The 23889-nt window shown below is 35.6% G+C and overlaps 1 protein-coding gene across 1 annotated transcript in view; it reads right to left on the reverse strand.

Moving 5' to 3' along the window:
• DMD (dystrophin) overlaps positions 1–23889 on the reverse strand; it is a 2039083-nt gene that overhangs the window by 1226408 nt on the left and 788786 nt on the right. Inside the window, exons 31-34 of the mRNA XM_040468816.1 lie at positions 15828–15938; positions 15263–15436; positions 11475–11630; positions 6464–6634 (exon numbers count right to left, since the gene is read on the reverse strand). Coding sequence (XP_040324750.1) covers positions 6464–6634; positions 11475–11630; positions 15263–15436; positions 15828–15938 — 612 coding nt within the window. The remainder of the gene's footprint in view (positions 1–6463; positions 6635–11474; positions 11631–15262; positions 15437–15827; positions 15939–23889) is intronic.

The following is a 23889-nucleotide window of genomic DNA, read 5'->3' on the forward strand; positions in this document are numbered from 1 at the left end:
ATAACTATCTGCTTTCTACAGTTATATTTTTGTCCTCAATTCATATGCTAAATAATTGTAGCCATATGGGATATTGAGAATTGATTTACTTATATCTAACTAATCAAACTGATTTTAAGACATTAACAAATGATATTTCAAATCCACACTTAGCCTTTGTGTGTGTCAATGTATGTCAACTAGTTTCCATACAACACCCAGTGCTCATCCCAATAGGTCCCCTCCTCAATACCCATCACCCACCCCCCATCGACCCTCAAAATATCAGTGTGAACGATAAATACCTTTTTGGGTCACTTTGGTTAGGTTACCTTAAAATTACTAGAAAATACGACTTCTAACAATAATTACAGTGGGGGCACCTGGGTGGCTCAGTCAGTTAAGCGACTGACTTTGGCTCAGGTCATGATCTCACGGTTTGTGAGTTTGAGCCCCGAGTCGGGCCCAGTGGGGACATGCTCAGAGCCTGGAGCCTGCTTCGGATTCTGTGTCTCCCTCTCTCTCTGCCCTCCCTGCTGTTGTGCTCTGCCTCTTTCTCTCTCTCAAAAATAACTAAATGTTAAAAAATAATTTAAAAAGTAAGTAGTGTGGAAAAAACCTACTGAAATCGGAGACAATACTGTACTGCCAGTACTTCTATTTTCTCATCTATAAAGTGGGAGCATTTGATCAGATGATGCTCATATTTCCATTTGTTCTAAAAGTTATCACAATGTTAAAAGCACATCAGCATTTTTCTCTTCTCTCACAGTGCTTTGTCATTATGTTTTAATTTTCATCTTTTCAATTGCCATTGATTTTATTGAACAGATATTTACCGAGCATACCCTATGTGTCATATATCATGTTACGTGAATGGGAAACACCAGTGAACAAAATGCACATTTCCACCTGTTCTCTCAGCAAGTGAAATTGTTAATGTCCATGTAGCAGTCCAAGGAAGTAGAAACTGTCATGACAGCTCAGGAATCCTGTGTCGTGCTAGTACACTCCCCAGCTGCTGGTAATCACTTCTAGTTTGCCTTACCATTTCCTTCCACTCTTTCCGTGTCTACTCTATAGACATCAGTGTTTGTGATCTCAACCTGGCACTCTCTCTCAACAGAGATTAGAAAGGTATGAAGGGGCAGGCTGCCTGGGTGGCTCAGTCCATTAAGCACCCGACTTTGGCTCACGTCAGGATCTCATGGCTCATGATTTCGACCCCCACGTTGGGCTCCGGGCTGACAGCTCAGAGCATGGAGCCTGCTTCAGAGTCTGTGTCTCCTTCTCTGTCCTCCCCTGCTCGTGGTGTGTTTCTGTCTCTCTTCTCTCTTTCTCAAAAATAAATAAACACCAAAAAAAAAAAAAAGTATGAATGGGGAATAGGTCTGATCATGAGATGGTCACCAACATTACTGTTACAGTTCCCCTAAGGCATCTCTGTTCTCCAGACCATGCAGCTAGGAATGATCTCCCCTTTCAAAATATTAATATTAATTTCTCTCTCTTTATCATCACTCTAATAGAGGTAGACAGTTTGAATTTAAAAATACAGGGAAAGGGCGACTGAGCTTTAGAAAGTTCAAATTAGCATTAACAGTGTAACTTTTCAATTCCCATTATTAAACTTTTATCTCATTTCTGTTATTATTTTAAAATGTCTGCTTCCTGTTATTTGAATTTAAACTGTTTTCTTTTACCTTTATAACTTTGGAATACATTTTCAATGTATTCATCTTCTCCCCTCTACCTGCAAGCTGGAAGTGTAGTCATATGGTGAGAGTTGACAGCACAGTTTTCCTCATTCTTTCTCTCCTCGAGACTGGAAAATCTGATCTGGGATACCTCAGATATTCTCAGGTTTATAGTCTTTTCCCAAGTACATGCTACTTTTAAAGACCTGGAAATGTGTCATATAGCACTATCTTTAGGAAGACCTATGTGTTCTAACATCTATGGCTTTGAACATGTGACAAAAGGATTGTGAGCAGGAGTGAAACTAAAATGAGAGAATCTATTTTCGATTGTTCACTTTAACAACATCATTGGCCTATCAAAATGATCTTGCGGTGCCAAACTCCGGATACTTGTTAAGGAAGAAGACATGGAAAGTCCGGAATCAGGCTCATGGCATTGTTTCTGCATTGAAGCACGCTGATAGAAAAATGGCTACACAAACCTTTTTATTAGGTTTTTTTATAAGAATATTAATAAAGGTGCTATCTCATACATGACTCTAATTTTTCTTCCCTAGCTAAATTTTAGGAAAAAAGCTCTCACTAGTAAATTAAAAATATTTTAATGATAGTTTTAATAATTTGAACACTTTTGAAATTCATAAATAAGTTTCCTTCCGTAAGTATCGTACACTTAAAAAATGTTAAGTGGCTAGATCGCATGTTAAGCGTTCTTAGCACAATAAATTAAAAAAAAGTCTGTTTACTTATTTTGCCCAGTGGGAAGCTTGGTGCCAAATTTTGAGGCTTTACCCTCCTCTGCCTATTACACTCTCCATGGAATATTGTGGGCATATTCTAATTTTAGTATATGTGCTGCCGAAGCGAGCACTATTGTGGGCATATTTCTGTGCAACGTTTCCATCATTTTCCTTCTCTAATTTTCCCTTTCTTTAGTTTTCTAATTTATTTGTGCTTGACCAGGTGAATCATGTGTATCTCTTTGAGCCATTCTAAATATTTTTTTTCTGGAATGAGATATATAATAAATAAGTATAATTAGAATAGAGTAGAAGTAACACTCAAAAGGTTTACTAGTAGGCAATATATTCGAAAGTATGTTCTGTTTGAATAAACTGAAGGTCAAATAAGTGCTTCACTAGTAACTAAATTTGATACATAAGAATGTTTTTATATAGGCATTCAAATATTTATAAATATAAATAAATATAATGTTCTTAGATCAACAGAACTGAAAGAAATTCAGTAGAAATAAATGAAACAGTTTAAAAATAAATTGACTCTACATATTAAAATTTTCTCCAAGTCAAAAATACTTGGAATGATAGGCAAATACATTCAATGTATTGCATTTAAATGAATACTCAATTTCTTTTCTTTTTTTTTTTTAATTTTTTTTTCAACGTTTATTTATTTTTGGGACAGAAAGAGACAGAGCATGAACGGGGGAGGGGCAGAGAGAGAGGGAGACACAGAATCGGAAACAGGCTCCAGGGTCTGAGCCATCAGCCCAGAGCCCGACGCGGGGCTCGAACTCACGGACCGCGAGATCGTGACCTGGCTGAAGTCGGACGCTCAACCGACTGCGCCACCCAGGCGCCCCTCAATTTCTTTTCAAAAAAAAACTGACATTTACCCTTTGAAATTGCAGACAAGACTAACAGTTTGAGTCAAGTTCTCCACCTACCAAGAAAGCATGGGAAATAAGAATGTACTAGGGAATCACGAGGTTTTGTGTATGAGATTGTTTTCATTTTAAAAAATTATCATCAGTGTGGCTGCTTTAGATGTGTAGGTCACATGCTTTTATTATATGGTTGTGACTTTTGAAAAAGCTGTAGGCACCTTCCAGATGAGTATATTAAACAAAGTATGTAATCTGGATCCAAATGTGCATACTTTCATTTGACCACTAAGGGGTCTTAGAGCATATCATTAGCAGCTTAGTGTTTCAAAATATCCAGAGAGAGTGATAAATTACCACAAAAGAAAACAAATGCCAGTTTTCTATACTTTTTTCCTATTGGATCTCAAATTAGTATTACTCCTTGGTTTCATGGAAAGTAATTTCCAGATGGACTCAATAACTTGACACATCTCCAGATCCTTCAAGCCCTCTAATATGACAAGGATAATCTAGAAACTTTTGCCAAGCTAATTATATAATAGTATGTTTTTTTTTTTTTAACTGATTTTATGGTGAAGCTAATGCAAACATCTCCTTAGGTGATGTACTCAGTGACCTTACAGAGACCGTGGAATTCAGAGTTCTTGTGTGGCACACTTCCATAGTTTCATCTCAGTCACTTGTAAATTGTAGTCAGAATTTTTTAAATCCCCTTCATTTCTAATTCTATTCTTTTGTGTACCATTATAGTAGCATTCCAAATTATATTTATAAAGCTACCCCATTGTTAGGAGCTGAAATGTGTCCTCTGGACATTCATATGATGAAGCCCTAACCCCAAGACTTTCGAATGTGACCAAATTGGGAGACAGAAAGGTTAGAGAGGCAATTAAGTAAAATAATGTCACTAGGGTGGGTCTTAATCCAATATGGCTGGTGTCCTTAGAAGAAGAGATATTTGGACCCAGGGATGTACAAAGGGAAGATCATACGAAGACATGAGAAGATAGCTATTTATGAGCCAAGGAGAGAGGCCTCCAAACGAACCAAAACCCTGCCACCACCTTGACCTCAGACTTCCAGCCTCCAAAACAGTGACAAAATAAATTTCTGCTGTTTAAGCCACACATTTGTGGTACTTTCTTACAGGAGACTTAGCAAACTAATATACCCATTACAATGGGGATATGAACACTTGAAGATATTGTCCAGAATTGTAAGGGGAGGGTAAGTGAGAATAAAGCCTGGATTATTTTCAGGAATCCTCTACATACGCTACCACTTTGCCCTTGCATGTTTTACTGTATTTCATACTCTAGTAGATCATAAGCATTTTCTGGGCCTTGTTTTGTTTGTGTATGAGTACTTATGGTAGAAACTGCCATCGACAGGGCATGGGTTTTTATAAAGAGAAACAGATGATGCAGGTCTCCCTCTGCCTGTATCTTATGATAAAAAGTGCAGGGCTGATACTGCTGGGGCCCAAACTGCTATGTGTCCCCCAGAACGTATTCTCTTTTTTCACAAACAAACTCTACTCATCATTCAAGCAGGACACAATGGCCACCCAGTTAGGAACTATCTTTTGCCAGCCTCCCTGGAAGCTAAATATGATCAGGTGACTAACATCTGGCAAATAAAAATATGGGCAAAATGATGCATGGAGCTTTTACAACAGAGCTTTAAGAGGGAGTTGGTTTCCCTCCACTTCCTTTTTTCCCTTCCTTTTATGGGCTGGGAGCGAAGTGTGGTGGTGAGCGAGTTATACCATGAGAATACAAACACCCAGAAGACTGCAGAACAATGAAATGGAAGCGATCTACCTTAGGAGAATTTCCTGGAACAAAACTACTTCCCCTATCCAGAACTATCTACCTTACATGAGACAGAAACAAACCTCTAACTTTTGGGAGCCATGCCATTTTTCACTTATTTCTCAGAGCCACCCAGCCTGCATCTAAGTATATGATTGCCATTGGCTCGAACTAACGTATCACACAAAAATATAATACTTGTGTGGGTAATAAGGGAAAAAAATAAGGCCACTGTAATTTTTTCCTTGTCCCCTGTGAACTTGCTACTGTAATCATCTCACAACATATATGATCCTGACCTAATAAATGCAACCCAATATCTCCACCAATAAATCTATTCTGAGTGGGAAGAAAAAGAAATCATTCCCTACTCTTTACTTGAAAACTATTTATGTAACAACATTTTATCCATACTTGTCCCCTGAATTTACATAAAAGAAAATCAGTCTTCAGTTTTGGTCTTATTGTAGGATTGTAAGTTTTACTTAATGCAATTACAATTTCCCAAGTTTGGATAATCCAAATAGCCTGCTGAATCAAAAATAAAGCACAGATTTCTTGAACATCTCACTGATACAGCAAGTGTTCGTTAATTTAAAAAAAAATCAAGGGGGTAGAGTGTGCTGTGATTTTTTTTTCTAAATGCCTAATGGCTCAGCAAAGTTTAAGATGAAAACACATTATTGATATTGACTGTTTCCTTTATATCAACAGCTTTTCAAGTAATCCGGTAATGAATCAACTGAAACAAAAATGAAGCTATGAGTACCTTGACCTTAAATTTTAGGGGGCAATAATGTCTGACTAGCTGTCAAGAGAAACAGCAAGTATGTACCAGCTGAAGATTAAAGGAAACCCTGTGCCCTTTGGTGATGGACATCATAGCAGCTGCACAGACCCCTCGAGACTTTGTTTTTAATTGTGACATCAGCAATCTGCTGATCTTTCAAGACCTGTCCAGCCCAACTGTCCACAGTCTGTGCCTCCTTGCTCTCATCATGGTTGTGGAGTCCCTCTAAGCAATCTTGGGCAAGCTAGGGAACAGAGAATCTCCTCTCTGGATTCACTGTCTGACAAACGATGCATGTATTTTTAAGGACTGATTCATAACCTACCTAATTCTAAACAAGCTCTGGGGAGATTCTGGCTACAGCTGCCCACCGGTTTTATCATGATTCAGAAATACAGAGTTAAACTACTGATGAAATTTTAAGGAAAGGACAAGTGAAGCAAGATAATATTTGTAATTCAACTACTGTTGCACATTAATAGTGTCTTGCAAATTCACATTGCTGTGTGTTTCTTTGTGTGTTAAAAATAACCTTCAGTGATACAGGCTTTACCTTTCCCCAGGCAACTTCAGAATCCAAATTACTAGGCATTCCTTCAACTGCTGATCTCTTCGTCAATTCCATATCTGTAGCTGCCAGCCATTCTGTCAGGGCATTCATTTCCTTTCGCATCTTACGGGACAATTTCAAGCATTTTTCCAACTGTTGCTTTCTTTCCGTCACCTGACAAGAATGATAATAAAATGTAACTTGGTTTACTTTTTCAATTTAGGTTTAGTTATACTCATGTAATAGGAACTTTAATAGTTTTGTCATTTAAAAATACCCTTTTTCTTACTTTTCAAAAGTAATATTTTAGAAAAACCAGATATTCTATTAATGGTGAATAGACACAGTCTGGGGAAGATGAGATCCTTTCTCCAAAAGACTCTGTCCTATATCAGGTCGGGAAAAAAAATCTATAATCATTTTCTTCAATATAAATAAAAATAATTTATGGTCAAATTTTTTAAATATATTGAATGATGTAAGTCAAACTAAAGATATAACACACTGCTTTAAAAAAATCTTCAATCACCTACCAAATGGATGGCAAAGTTTACAATCCTCTGTAGACAAATGAGGTTTGCTAGTAAGGAATCAAAATGGAGAAAGAAACAATATGGCTTCTCTCAGGCAGTAAAATTATTTCTGTAATGCTTAAAATGGTCAATTGTATTGTCATCGTATCTATAAAGTGCCTTACTTTTCCAGAAAAACAACACAAAGAGTAAGTCACTTCCCCCTTAAATATTTTTTGCCATCCAAGGGGGGTAAATGATTTAATTCCGAAACAAAATTTTTATCCCTATTAACAAAGAAAATCATAACCTGATTTTGTGTCCCAGTTTTCAATGTTTAGAACTAAACCCCGCCCCCCAAAATCAAATTCTTCCACATTCTCACATGGAGAATGAACAAATGCGTACCATTCCACAACCTCTCCAGATATGCCTACAATCTGTAAGTGTTTAGGGTTGGTGGGTTGAACAAAAAGCCCAGAATCTCTTCTTGATCTGTTGATCAATCCATCTATCTATACACAAACACACACACATATGCATACATCAACACATATGAATACATAATAATCCAGCCGTAAGCATGAAAAATGCCAAAGTGACGATACCTTTAAAGAATTCAAAATGCTACAATCAAAATAAACACACTGAAACTTTGATATGGATTCCAAACACTCAACAAAATGTTTTAGTTTCTTTAGCAGAGGTGTATGCACATTAAAAAAAAATGTTTAGTTGCTGAGGCTGCAAATTCAATTTTTTTTTCTTTTACAGATTTCCCCCTTCAGGGAAGTAAAAGCATCAGCCCCTTGGACTGTGAGGATTTTATTTCTGTGTGGGAGAAAAAAAAATATACCTTACAGTGTGTTTCTGTGCATAGTTGTTTTTTTTCTATGCACTAGTGGTAGAAAAGGAATCTTAGATTTGATATTTCAAAGAAATTCTATCTTCCCAGAGCTAATGCATTATTGATTTTTATTTACTCTATTTTGTTTATATCCAGCTAAATGGGTTTTAATAAAACAGGAGACACTGCCATCTTAAGGAAAATTGAGTTTTACACTTTTGTGTGTACGTGTGTGGAAAAGGGATACATTTAAAAGAGTGCCACCTGCAGTAGAATGCCTCAGCAGTCGTTTCCTGGATAAATGTAAGTGAGGCTGATAGGAGCACTGATGACGTGAGCATGAGTATTTTAGGTTGATTGGCCTATTGCTATTTAAGTATATTGCCATAAAAATCAAAGCATAGAGAAGCTACCCAAGCAAGTCCTCAATTTCTCTTCACTGAACAATGAAGCTAAGTTGATGATAATAAACAGATAAAAATATATTCTGTAAGAAAAGTGCTATGGGCTGAATTGCATCCCCTCCACTCTGAATTAAGACACTGCAGCCCAAAACCCCACTGTGACTGCATTTGGATATAGGATCTTTAAGAAGTGATAAGGGTTAAAAGAGATCATAATGGTGAGACCCTAATCTGATATGACTGTGGTCTTACTAGAAGAGGAAGAAAGATCTCTCTTTCCTCCCACTCCCTGTTCTCCCACCCTTCCACTCCCTCTCCTCACTTCTCCACCTTGCGAGGTCACAATAAGGATGTGGCTTATGCAAACCAGGAAGAGTGTCTTCCTAAGCTGGCACCTTGATCTTGAACTCCCCAGCCTCCACAATTGTTGGATCTATGGTATTTTGTTATGGCAGCCTGAGCTAATAAAAAAGGAGCGTACATTGAAGTCAGGCAAGTACAACTATATACGTTCTGAAGATGATTAAAATAGAAGGTTTTTTTTTACACAAGAATAATAATCTATTAAAATAGGCTTTGTTTTGTTTGATTTTATCAAATAGAACCACTGTTGTTGAAGGTACTTCAACAATTTAAATTAAGACTTTTTTTCTTGGAGAAGGAATACATGACTTACCACATTTTTGTAACAATATTTATATATATTCTTTTTATTGTTACTGATTCTAAATTTTATTTCAAAAATAAATTTTTGCCCTGCCTTTTTACTGTATTCTATCATGCTATTAAAGTATGATTTCTTAGTATTTCATTTTGCTTTAATGACCTCACTAAGTGCCAAATGGTTAAAATAAACATAAACTTTCAAATATATATTTTCAAGGTGAAATAGTACTTTACGTCTTCATGAGACTCATTCACTTAATAATAAGTAACTTGGGTCACTAATAGTCTTCAAACATCATTTTTACTGTTTTACATTCAGGTACTATTTTATGTAAAATTTACTCTTGCAAAGGCAAAGATTTTGGGAAATTCTTCAAGGCAAAAGCAACGGAAAGGGAAGGGAAGGGAAGGGAAGGGAAGGGAAGGGAAGGGGAGCAGACAACATTCATATTTGAAAGCACAAAGAAACGACCTTTTCACAAGATATAGTTTTCAATAAAAAAAATCTATTAATAGATTGTTTTAGTGCAAAGTCACATAGGTCAAATTAGAGACTCTTGAGTAAAGAGAATAGCTTTCCAGAAATTAACAACGTGTAGCTTTATGACTAATATTAGAGATGATTCAATTAATGCTAAATACGGAACGACTGGCATCTGTAAAAATCTATAAACCCTAGATGAGATGCTAACTACAGATACTACCTTCCCCTCTGTGGTTATCTTTAGCACAATGATAAACTTGTCCAGAAGGATAGAGGCGCCTGGGTGGCTTAGTCAGTTAAGCATCTGACTTTGGCTTGGGTCATGATCTAACGGTTCATTTTGTGAGTTCAAGCCCTGTGTTGGGCTCTGTGCTGACAGCTCCGAGCTTGGAGCCTTAATCCAGAGGTACCTTGGTGGACTTACACAAGCACTTGAAATGTATTTTATTTCAAGTTTATCACCATGTTTTCCTATTTATTATGTATCAGTGTTCCCTACTTTTTGATCAATTGAGAAGGAAAACATTTTGCCATAGCATGACAGTGAGCTCCCTTTCAAACATGTGACATATAAATTAGCAAGTTTTTAAAATCTAAAAACAAAGATTGCCAACTAATGTGAATAGTTTCCAGAGTTCCATTTTAATATAAAATTTACCTTCTTTTGGGAAAAAGTAATTTGCAATTAGTACTTTTAAAACATAACCTTCCATCTACTTACAGGGTGAAATAGTAGAAATTTGTGTCTGTAGGGATACTTCTCAGATGTGGACACACATTTATATTTGTGCCTAAAATGAAGTAATAGGTTTCTCACCGATGTTGTTATGTTTAATAAAGTGGAGAACGTGGGACGTAAAAATGTACTCTGTTCTCCCCATCGATCCCAGTAAACCTCTTTTATTCAGAAGGAAATTAAAATGTATGCATTTTTATTTTTTTCTGCTTTGGCCCTTATTTTACTCTATTTGTTTTATCACACGAAGTGTCAGGAAAATGAAACCGTCCGCAAATGCTCCTAATTTAAAGGTCCTCACCTGAAGTACTTAAATTTGTACTTATTCATAAATAGCCCTAAATGCCAAAAATGGACAACTTTATTTGCATAAGTTTAAGCAAACAAACACGATGTTAATAAAATATTCTTATTCTCTAAAATACCATATAATATATTAAGATATCACAACTTTTTTAAAGACAGAAATGATTATTGTGTTACTGTGTCAGTATGTTAAACCTTAGCTGAGCACCAAAAATTTTTTTACAAAGTTTAGAGTAATATGAAATAAGAGCACGGAAAAGGCTAGGTCAGTCCTTGAAGGTGACAAGCCATGCCATTATGACTATTTTTTATGATTACTATCATTATTTTCAGCCATAAAACTTCTAAATCTATAGAGCATAGATAGAGAATGTTTGATTTGAGGGAAGTGGGGTAACGATCCTCATCATTCCACTGTTTGGGAAAGCGGATAGAGAAATATAAACATCTTTAACGGTGACATGGAATTGGGCACTGAACACTATCAGGACAAAAATACACAAATAATCAGAGAGCAATAGGACTTCAGTGGATATCCATGCTACCTTATTAGCCAAATGTGGTGGATCATGCAAGACTTGCCACACAGGGAAATAATTTCTATGGAACGTGACAGCTCTATTACACCTAATGTGGTCTATGTGGAATGTGTCAACTCCATTGTAGCTAAATACACGTAAGTGCATTAGTTTATAAAAGGCTCCAGCCTTTAAGTCATCACAAGCAAATTTATACAATGAAAAGAGGGCGAGTTTAGAGGAAAGAAACCTTTTTAAAACCATACGATGGGCCAATAAAAATCTCTTTGAGCTGTACATGTTTTTTAATGTAGACTGGGAAAGAAGATCCTTATGGATTAATTATTGTTTCTTAACAAGAACTACACGTGGGACTATATCTATCTCTATCTGTATGCATAAATGTGTGTATGTACCTATCTATTGAGAGAAAATGATTAACTTTCTAAGACATTAATTGTGCATCATTACTACTTTTTGTTTTGCAATTTACAAGGAAAGTGGTAAATAGCCAGTGTTTCTGGTTCCAAGGCGCACTCACCTTTGCTCCCAGCTCATTATAATGTAATTTCAAAGCCGTGACTCTTTCATCAAGTTCTTTAGGGTTTTCTGTCTGTTTCTTCTGTACAATCTGACGTCCAGTTTTTATCACCATTTCCACTTCAGACTTCACTTCACTCAGACTTTTATACAAGTTCTAAGTTAAAACATAAAACAAAATAATAAGCAATAGTGTCCAACTTATACTGTCATGATTAATAAAAAAGAAATAGAGGTGGAGGTCACTTTCATTTTCATTCCATGTTTACAGTTTTAATGTAGTAGCATTTTGCAGCTGTGATCAATATGTAGCCTCGGCATTTTCTGTTGATTTAATATTTCTATTTGCAATTATATATAGACATACAGACATGCAGATTCTGTAGTTATTCTTACTAAAGTAAGTGTACCTCATGTATACATTTACTTTTACAAACCAAGTTGATCAAGATTATTTCTAAAAGCTAAATGCTTTCCATTTTAAATGTTTTAGTTATAAAATAGTAGCTGGGAGTTTGGAAAAATTCCTTGACTCTTTCACCAGGTATTTATTGAGAGCCCAATACACCAGACAGTATTGGATTCACTAGAGACACATTCACTGTTGTTCTCACACATTTCAGTGGGCATGAAACACCTAAATTTCCAGATCACAATTTCAACATCTATTAGTTAAATCATAGACAAGGAAGGCAGGCAATTTTAAATATGCCAATTACATTATGTAAATGTCTTTTCTAAATGGGGCTGATCAATTGAATACAAACAGATACAAAAATATAATTTAAAAACTCACATGGACATCACAACCATAAAGAACAAATGTATTACTTCAGGAAAGTATACTGCTTTCAGACTTACGAAACAAACATCACAACTTCACCTGACAGCTATTTTCCTGGAAAGATAATGTGTATGTATGGAGGCATGAAAGCATACACATAGGCACAGGTGTATATGTGAAGACCGGCATATATAATGGTTTACATGATACATTGTTGCTTTCACATGTTCAGTGGTAAGTGTGAACAACTACATGTTTTATTGTTACTAAGAAACAAAGTTACTAGTAGGTAGCTGCTTTTTCTTGGGAATTCCAACTTGGTTTATTTTCTCTTTTCAGTTTAAAATCAATGCCCACAACAATACATTTTGTAAAGGTTAAGCAAATATTAATTAAAGCTAATACATAATCTATTTCCATCTTAATCCCTTATTTGATGGTTGTTTTGTGTTAATATTCATTTATTAATAATTTTGGGTTCTGAGTTTCCAGATGATTTTTTTACTTCATTTTATTTCTAACCTAGAAATGATAAAATCTCGGTATGTAGAAACATTCAACCATTAACTGTACAGAGGGAATCAATTCTGTGAATTTTGAAATCAGAAATATATGCAAATGATTTACTCTTTAAACATAAAAAAAAAAAAAAACCTCAGTGATTTAAATTTATGTTGAAAGTTCAAAGTACTGCTAGCCGTTAAAATCATGTCATTCAGTATGCAGAAAAAATATTTATCACCAAGGGAGGGAAACTTCCCTTATATTTCTTTGTGCTCATGCTGGGAAGACTTTTTTGTTAACTCAACAAAAATTTCTTGAAGGCAAAGGCAATGATTACAGTATAGCCAATGAGGCATATTTTTTAAATGTTTTTATTTATTTTTGAGACAGAAAGAGAGCATGAGCAGGGGAGGGGCAGAGAGAGAGGGAGACACAGAATGTGAAGCAGGCTCCAGGCCTCTGGACTGTCTGCATAGAGCCTGACACGGGGCTCGAACTCATGGAGTGTGAGATCATGACCTGAGCCGAAGTCGAATGCTTAACCGACTGAGCCACCCAGGCACCCCTGCAATGAGGCATCTTAAGTACTTTTTTAAAAGAAAAAAGAAAAAAAAAAAGGTATCCTTATGGAAGGACTACTTGAATTGCTCCTGACTTTAAACCAGAACTAGACACAAATTGAGCAAGTACTTGAAGCTGTTTCAGGGTACCCTCAGGGCAGTCACAGCTGGGTGCAGGGAACATTGTTTCCACCTCATACTTACCAGCAGACAAGTTTTACAAAGTACTATTAGAGACCTATTCATGGAAGGGAACAACTCTCCCTTTGCGGATATATTTAACCATGATGATAGTATAGTTGAGTCATTCTGCTTTTAATAATTTATGCAAAATTTAATAGGTGATATCATCCTAGAAATCCCTAATGTTTGCTCATCTAACACCAGCTAATAGTTACATACTGTTATATTCAAATTTTATTTGGGGGGGCAGGAACATTTATAATCATGATGCCACTAAAATGCAGCCTTTATTATGAAGAAATGTCACTGCATACAAAATTTTTCAGACTTTTTCACAAAGAAATACATAGATTATAAAATTTTTGTTAAAGGATACTTTCCCACTCAAAATAATATGACTGAAATGCATCTAAAATGTTTCTTTTAAGTTTATGTTAGGGAGTCAATGCAGAAGTAATACTAAAAACACAAAGTACTAACGAGATAAATTTGTTTTCATCTTCAATGTTAATAACATTCAGTGCTTTTGTTTTATGTGAACTTCTACCCCACTGCCCAAAGTACACAGAGTTATAATAACAGTTGTATTACTCTAGGAGATGCCTTTGTAATTCAGCCTTAAGTTTTCAGAGAAGTCATCAGACATGGCGAATTTCCAATAATTGCAGTAAGGGACACAGCTCAAAATCCCCAAATCCTCTGAAGATTTATGCTACAGGCTAATCATGTGCCTTCCATGCCTCTTGACTCTGTCTTTGAGGTGTGGTGGGACTTCAGTATATATCCAGCACTGATATGTAATGGAAATATACTAGGATTTGGAGTAACAGTGCCTGGATTGGAATCTTCCTCTTGCCCTTCACCAGCTGTGTTGTCTTTAAATTAATGCTCATTAGGGGCGCCTGGGTGGCTCAGCCGGTTAAGCATCTGACTTCGGCTCAGGTCATGATCTCGTAGTTTGTGGGTTCGAGCCCCACGTCGGGCTCTGTGCTGACAGCTCAGAGCCTGGAGCCTGCTTCAGATTCTGTGTCTCCCTCTCTCTGACCCTCCCCTGTTCATGCTCTGTCTCTCCCTGTCTCAAAAATAAATAAACGTTAAAAAAAATTAAATTATCTCATTAATCAGTGGCCTTGAGAATTAGGGACAACTTGTATAAATCACTTAGCTTACTTGGTATTCATTTCTGGAACGGTTTCATTATTGTAGTTGTTGCTGTTGTTGCTGTTTCCAGACATCTAAAATTCTTTTCAGAATTTACATTTAAAATATATATTCAAAGTACTACAAAAATTAAATGGGACACCTCGCTGGCTCAGCTGGTTAAGCAACCGACTCCTGGTTTCAGGTTAGGTCATGATCTCATGGTTTGTGGGTTCAAGCCCCAAATCGGGCTCTGCACTGTCAATGTGGAGCCTGCTTAGGATTCTCTCTCTCTTTCCCTTTCTGCCTCTCCCCTGCTCTCTGTCTCTCTCTTTCAAAATAAATAAATAAACTTAAAAAAATAAATAAAGGGTATTTCCTCTTATATTCTACACAGTCCTTAGAGAATTCTGGATTCCAAAAAGACACCTACAGAGGATGTATTAAAAGGGTACCATTTCAGTAAGTGTTCTCGTCTCTCAATACACATGCGCTAATGTTTGTTGTTAATCTTAAAATAACATTGTATAATTATCATAATTATCTGGAAACAATCTTCTGTTATAAAGGAGGGTCCTCACATACTTCTTAATAAGGAAAGTCACCAGAAATACCTACCACACAATGATTTAACTGTGACTGTACTACTTCCTGTTCCACGCTCTTTGTTTCCAACGCAGGCAAATGCATCTTCACTTCATCTAAAATCATCTTACTTTCCTGTAGACGCTGCTCAAAATTGGCTGGCTTCTGGAATAATCGAAACTTCAAGGAAACATCTTGCAACTTTTTCTGGAAAGACAAAGACAAAGCATCCCTATAGTTTCACATTCCAAACAACAGGCAGCCATACTTTTGTTAATAGATTTTTCTTTATCCCTAAAGATAAAAAAAAGTTAAAAAAAAAAACAAAACTAAAGCAATTCTTTTCTACCTTTCCAGCAGAAACAATACATATATTTAAATTCAGTAGTTGTTCTTAACGTGGTACTAAATAAAGTGTAAGTTATTAATTTTATCTTTAAAATGGAAACCCCCCCAAATCTGTATTATTTACAAATCATATTATAGTTTTCAAATAATGCCCTCAATCCTAATTTTGCTAATAATCAAACTGTCTAATACAGAGTATGTTTTAATACCCAACTAAAACCATTTCCTTAGTTTATGCAATAATATGTACCTGGGCCACATCGATTTGGGACAGCACCCTTTGGGCAGTCTCCTTTCCCTGGTAATGTTTCTTCATTTCTTCTAAACTGATCTCATGACTTGTCAAATCTGATTGGATTTTCTGTTGGGAGGAAAGCATTATTAGTCAGCATGCTTTGCAGGTTATTGCAAAGAATAACACTTTCGAAGAAGATGAAATTCTGAAACTCTCTTAAACCACTATTACAATGTAGCCTCCTATAAAAAAACACTATTTTTTTTTTACTTACCAAACATTATCAAAAATGAGATGGCTTATTTTTCTCTTATTTGGGTTATTAGGAAAAGAAATTATCCTTTGGAATCAGCAATAATGAATAGCTATTTCAGATATTTTCAGTAGGAAATAACAGTTTCCATCTAATATTTAAAACTGATATTCATTTATCTTGGAATTTACACTCAAATCTGACCAAAGACAAAATATTATGCACACACACAGACACATATATTCATATGTACGTGTGTATATATGTATGAATATAAATATATATGTATATATATATATATATATATATACGTGTGTGTGTGCGTGCATGTGTATGTATATGTATGTATGTATATAAGCTGTAACAGGGATAAGATATAATGAAAGATTTGCATGTGGACAATATTCCTTAATAGTGATCTTTATTCAGTTATGTTGTGCCACATTTCAGTTAAATTTCAGGGAAATTATGGATTTAGGAAAGTGAAGTTAAATCCTTTAATTGGCCTTGCTTTCTGTCTGATAAATACTTAAAAGCTTCTTAAAAAGACTCATTTGTAAAATTTAAGTATAAAAATTGCTGTATTTTCTATATTAAATAGACATTTTTTTTTAATTTTTTAACGTTTATTTATTTTTGAGACAGAGACAGAGCATGAATGGGGGAGGGTCAGAGAGAGGGAGACACAGAATCCAAAACAGGCTCCAGGCTCTGAGCTGTCAGCACAGAGCCCGACGCGGGGCTTGAACTCACGGACTGCAAGATCATGACCTGAGCGGATGTCGGATGCTTAACTGACTGAGCCACCCAGGCGCCCCTTAAATAGACATTTTTGAGTGAGTTCTATTCAAATGTATGTCTGTATTTGACTTGTACACTTTTGAGCCTGCCACAGCAGTGGGACCAATTCTGTAGTGTGCAGAGGCTGGAACAATAAATTCATTCACTTCTCTCTGCCAGAAAGAGCAAAAATCAGGAAGTGGTCAAATTATTCTAATTTAAATTTTGGTTGCTGTCAGATTATCACAAGTTAGAAAAGAAACTGATTAACTTATACCACAGTGCCCATAAAGTTTTCATGAAAACAATTTGCATAATGCATATTAGTCTCACCCAATTATACCAGTTGGAGTCAATTCTAGTACATATTACTAGAAAATAACAACGGTGTGATTAGAAGTTAGTTACCACAGAGAACTACAACCCAGCCATGAGTAGTGAGAATTATCCTAAGAAAATGGGTTAAGGGGTGAAGGAGTTACTTAGGATATGAGGCTATAAGTGTACATATATACCTTAATATTATTTCTTAGCATATTGATTCTAACCATTATAGAGACAAAGTAATTATGGATTACTTACATAATTAGAATTCTGGCATCAAATAATTAAGAGCCAAGATTCATGCAAATACTTTTTTTTATTATATATATATGTATATATATATATGTTTATATAAATATAAATGTGTGTGTGTATATATATGTGTGTGTGTGTATATATATAATAGCTTCATTGGTTGAATTACTCCCTTATATAAGACAAAGCAGCATGTACTATTCTCTAGAAACCACAAAATTTGGGGCTAGGGATCCATATAAGTACATAATGATAAATAGCTCCTGCAAGTAACCAAAACACAGGATCTAGTCCCTTCCTGAGACAAATTTTATTCTTTTACTTTGCTGCCATGAGACATCCCTGTAAACCTATGACAGACTTCTTTCCCTCATTTTTGTTTTTGCTTCAGTGAACTCAGTTTTGCTACTTTTACCTAAATGTTCTAAATAGGATATTGGATAAGCAAGGAGGCAGATGTTTTAAGAACAAAAGCATTCCCGACTGAAGGAAAACAAGTTACTCAGATGAGGCAACAAATGGCATGAAGAGGTTGGGAAAACAAAATAATAGACAGAGAATGAATGCATAGTGGCAGAAATATAAATGCAAAGCAGGTGGGAATGAGGTAATATATAACCTCATGTCCTAAATGAAAAACTCCAGCTTTTCAATATGAAGAGAAAGTTTAAAATTTTACAGTGATCAGAATCACAGATAATAATAGGTTTACTTACAGTTAGTCTAATAACTAAGGAAACCCAAAATAAGAGAATGCTATTATAAATTCAATAGTATTTTGAAGTGAATTTAGATTTTATAAATCATTTTATACACACACACACACACACACACACACATACATATAACCACATGTTTTTTGTTTTTTTTCAAAAGAGCAGTGTACCCCTGTATTGTCTGTATTTATTTTAGCGCACTCCAACTTAGAGGGACATAGAGGAAGGGCCAGGAGAGAACCATGGAAATAGGAATTTAAGGGGTGTGCAGAAAAAGGGAAGAACCACAGGAGAGAAGCAAGATTACAAGAGAAGAAGATGAATGATCAGGAAAGAGAAAGGGTACCACTTCCTTCAAGTGATGTGAGAGTTTTAGGAATGAGGGAGAAATCAACAATGTCAATTTTGAGACATGTCAAATGAGAGAAGTACTAAGAAGCATACACTAGCTGGTCAGTGAGCACTGCAGCTAGAACAGTCAGTGGTCAGAGCAGAAATTAGGTTGTCAAAGGCTGAAGCCTGATTAAAGACCAGGAAACCCTCATCTAAAAATGGTTTCAATTATTTTTGAGGAATTTTATCTCTCCACATAATGTAATGTGGTGAATGACACTCGAACACATATTAAAGCTATGTGAAAGGAGCCAAGGGTTGAGAGAGTTGTCTTGTATTGTAACTAATTATTATTATTATTATTATTATATTATTATTATTATTATTATTATTATTTAAATCCAAGTTAGTTAACATGTCGTATAATAATGGTTTCAGGAGTAGAAACCAGTGATTCAACACTTACATATGACACCCAGAGCTCATCCCAACAAGTGCCCTTCTTAATGCCCACCACCCATTTAACCATCCCCCACACACTACCCCCTAGCAACCCTCAGTTTGTTCTCTGTATTTAAGAGTCTCTTATGGTTCGCCTCCATTTATGTTTTTCTCTTTATTTCTTTCCCTTCTCCTATGTTCATCTGTTGTGTTTCTTAAATTCCACATATGAGTGAAATCATGTATTTGTTTTTCTCTGACTTATTTAAATAAGATGATAAGTGATTGGAAAAACCGTGTGGGAAGAAAGAGGGATTAGAGAGCAAAGATTAATCAATGCAAAGTACTGACAGAAAGAGGTGGTGCCACTTTTTCAGAAGCCAAAGGTAAGACATAAAGATCATTTTGGATGTAGAAGGGCAGAAAGGACTTCTTACTTGATGCTTTCTGGAAATCAGAACAGAATAGAGTAAGAAGTCTGGATTTAAATTTCAGGGTTCTGATTCGCCACTAAGTACTAAACCTTCCTGAGGCTTAATTTTCTCATCTATAAGCTGAAGATGATGATAATAAGCCAGTAAAGAAGCATTATCAGTAGTCCTGGGAAAACTGTTTACAGCAGACAACTACATTGGTTTTAGTGAAAAGATCAGATGTTATAATGCATGTAAAAACACCTGTTCAAGTTTGTGCAAATAGTCACTCACAAATGTGTCATTACGTATCATTTATTTATGAAGAAGGGCTTCTTTTGGGGTCCGGGGAGGAAGGGAGAGAATGGGTGGAGGAGAAGTCTAAAGGAAAGTGACGGAAGTTGCAAAGCCATTGTGCAAACTGGGAATGGCAACTGAGGAGAAAAAAAGAAGATATTCAAAGAGAGCAGAGGACCCAAATTATACATCTGCAAAACCATGTATCCACATTTTTTAAACTCGTCCATTTGTTCAGCCCTCAAGGTATATACAGTGAGGAAAAAATGAATTATACACATATTCCCCTAACCTTTTAAACTAGAGGGGTAAGAGAAGAGCACTGAAGGAAATCATCATCATCACCACAAAAGCAGCTATCTGTGAGCTTCTGTACCAACAGTTCACATACATTCATTTAATCACCTAATCAAACTAAGATATAAGTACGCGTCACCCTCATTTACAAATGAGGGTAGAAACGCTGACTTGTGCAAGGTAACATACCTAGGAAGTAGCAGACGGTGTCCTTTAAACAACTAGCCTTCCTCTTCAATTATGATTCAAAAATGAATGTGTCATCCACATGGACATTTGTCAGACCAGACAGATATTTCATCTCATGTGTGCACTCATCTCACTAATGGCATTTAGTTTATGAATTCAATTCAAGAAACAACTACTACATCTAGTCAATTCCACAGAGTGAGAACAAAACTAATGTCTCTATTCTTAAGGATTTTATGTTCTAGGAAGACAGAACATAGAGATACAAGTAAATTACAAAGCAGACATACAAGGAATATGTTTAAAAAAAAAAAAAGCCCTCACACTATGTGATAAAAGAGAAGGGGCAATTCTTATTTTTACTAAAGAATCCGGTAAAATTTGAAGACATTGGCATAATTTAAATTGCACATGGTTGCGAAGGGGTTTTGGAGGGGTAGAGAATTAAGAATACGGGATCTCATTTCAGGCTATGCTAATGATGCTACCAAAGACTGTGTTTGGAATATGCAGAGTGTATATACTTCATTTCATGGAAGGAAAAACTAGACGTGGGTAGAGCAATAATTACTTTGGAAAGGAGGAATTCGTGTGAAGCTACTGAACCTTAAGTTGCAGGGGCCCTCCTTTACAAAAGGCCCTTCTATAACTCACCAATAATTTTCTATTTCTAATTAGTATATATTTTTTTCTGAAATACTGCCCCCCTCAAAGCTGCCTCTACTCAGCCTGGCATTACAAAACAAAGCCAAGATAATGTAAGTGATCACTAAGACACAGATCTTCTGCTGATAAATTCCACATTTTCCCAAATAAGCCACACTGTTGTCACGACTCATAAACTATAGGAACAACAGTGACTTACAGAAACACAACCCAAAACGTAAGCTTTATTTGTCACCAGGGTATGTGAAGGAACAAGTAACATGTCAGCAAAGTTTGACAATTGAGAACCCAAGGCAAAGCATTACACAGACTTTTGGAATATTCATATTTATGACAAGCTTTTAGAGAGTTGAGAAGCTGAATTTCTGTATTCTTAGAAAGATCACCACCATTAAAATCATTAATACTGAGAAGCTGAGATTTTACTATAATTTATAGGTAAAATTCTTTCTAGAAAAATTCTCCCATCTATAAGTATTGTTCTAATAGGATGAGAGATCAAAATTTCTTTATCGATTAAGTGGGTAATGCATGAAAAAACCCCAGTGAGTAAATATGTTTTGGAAATTAAGGATAAACATTTGTCTGTACCACAGAATATCTCAGAATATTTCGTATATTAACATACACTGCGGTACCATAAGGAATACAGTTCTTTGCTGAAATTATCCTGAAATTATCCTTTTGTTTTTGTTGTCAGACAATATCACACAAGTAGCTTTGGGGAAAGCTACCTAATATATTTAGTGAATATATTCAATAACAACAATTCAATTCATTACTAAAATTATAAGAGAAAAATGGATATATATTTCCAATCAATTCTACTTAGGGAAGATGGCATAACATGCATCGCACTTTTATGTAGTGAGCTAGCACCTTTACAAATTAAATCCACAATTCTTACTTTCAAGTGGTAATTCATTTTTAGTTTGTACTTTGGATATCATTCACTACCTCCTTTAACCTCATCAAATTAGTATTCTGGAACCACGTAATTAAAAACTGCTTATCACTTTAGGGCAAGTTTATTGTGAAATAGATACATGATTTGTTTAAATAACAGCTTATTATGGAAACTTCCAGGCAGACCGGACAATGTCCTATTTAAAAACTTTTATTTTTCTATCACTCAATCTTTTATTTTAATTTTTTCATATTTCAAGTTTTTATTTGAATTTCAGTTAGTTTGGGGCACCTGGGTGGCTTAGTTGGCTAAAGGTCCAACTTCAGCTTGGGTCATGATCTCACCGTTCAGTTTATAAGTTCGAACCCCCGCAACGGGCTCTCTGCTGTCAGCACAGAGCCTGCTTCAGATCCTCTGTCTCCCCCTCTCTCTGTCCCTCCCTCACTCATGCTCTCTCTCTCTCCCTCTCAAAAAAATTTTTTTCAATAAATAAACAAATAAATAAATAAATTCCAGCTAGTTAACTTACAGTGTAATATTGATATCAGGAGTAGAATTCAGTGATTCGTCACTTCCATACAACACCACTGTTCATCACAAGTGCCCTCCATAATCCCCATCACCTATTTAACCTATCCCCCCACCCACCTCCCCTCTGGCAAACTGCAGTTTGTTCTCTATAGTTAAGAGACTGCTTTATGGTTTGCCTCTCCCTTCCAATAAAAAAGACAAATACTACATCATCTTTCCTGACATTATGATCAGACAATGAAAAAATAATACTATAGAAGCAAACACTGAAAATGGAAAATTTAATGCAAAGGAACATGATTTCCATACTTGGCTCCCAGATGTGTAAGATCTGCTCAAGATTTAAAAGCTGTATAATTTGAGTTCTATTTTCACGTAAGATCTACATCTACCAGGGTATGGATGAAAACTGAAGAAAACAACCAAACTGATGTTGTGAATTCATCAGCTTGGCTTGATATAAATTCAGTAAGTCTCCACAAAAATAAAAGGAAGTGAAGTAGCAAATCAGGGATACTGTTTTAGAACACCCTTGTACGGCTTAATAGGATTTCTCGGGCCAATAACTTTCAGGATGGCTGGATTTTTCCTTTTCATAAGGTGAAGTAACATAAAGCAAATTATGACATCATGTCATTGGCAAAAACAGACATGTGGTAATCCTGCCATTATGTTTATAACTAGCCCTATACAGTGAAAGTAGAAAACAACAATGCAAATAGAAATAACCACTGTTTCACTAAAGAAGGGAAAGGGTAAATTATACAACTAAAAACTAATCAAACTTGAAAGACATTTCCAATATAGCACTTTACCATTAACTGAGAAGAGAGCAGGGCTTTTTCCCATGATTTACCTCATCAGACCATTCTCATATATCAAAATAATGACAGAAAATGGCAAGCGAAATTAAGCTGCAGCTGTCTAAAGCATTTAATGGAATAAAGGAAATTTTTCTATCAAATGATTACTGGAGCTTTTGTGATGTCAAATAAAGAAAATGATCCCAGAGAAAATAACTAAAATATTTTGGAAAGAAAAAGATTAGAAGATGTCATGTTGAGATGATTAATGGAGAAATGTTAACACCATTAGATTAGTAATTTTAAAACAAATCACAATTCCGAAATTGCACCCTTGAGAAGGGGAAATAGCCACATATAATACAGACTCACAAAATTAAAGGAAAAAAAATGTAGTAAAAGAGCTTGGATTAGTTGTACTTTCAAAACAGTAGGGAGCAAGGGAAAAAGTGTACTAATTACGGTAGTGGGAAAATTATTTTGAAAAGTTTTAGACTATACTATACAGAATTTCAGTCAAGTACAAAGGAAAGAAGAAATTCACACAGCTTTTTAGTACTGCTTGTAAAAAGATCCTGTGAATTCATTAGACGAGTTAGAAAGCGTGTTACCTATAAATTTTGTCAGATGGCGCAGTTTTGACTTTTCTCAGAAATATGCAGCAGGCCAAAGAGCTTGTTACACTCCAACAACTTAATCAGAGGCTCTTTGCAGGTCTGCGTGGCATGGTGGAACCCTCAATACATATTTGTTAAGTTAAATATATACATAAATGTAATTGTGTATATACACACATACCTAATGTGTGTGTGCACACTTATGCCATATGGCAAACATTTATTTTTATTTTTTTCATGTTTAGTTTTGAGACA

Source organism: Herpailurus yagouaroundi, unplaced genomic scaffold (assembly GCF_014898765.1).
Source record: "Herpailurus yagouaroundi ecotype Mexico unplaced genomic scaffold, PumYag 67793, whole genome shotgun sequence".
In the NCBI taxonomy this organism is placed as follows: domain Eukaryota; kingdom Metazoa; phylum Chordata; class Mammalia; order Carnivora; family Felidae; genus Herpailurus; species Herpailurus yagouaroundi.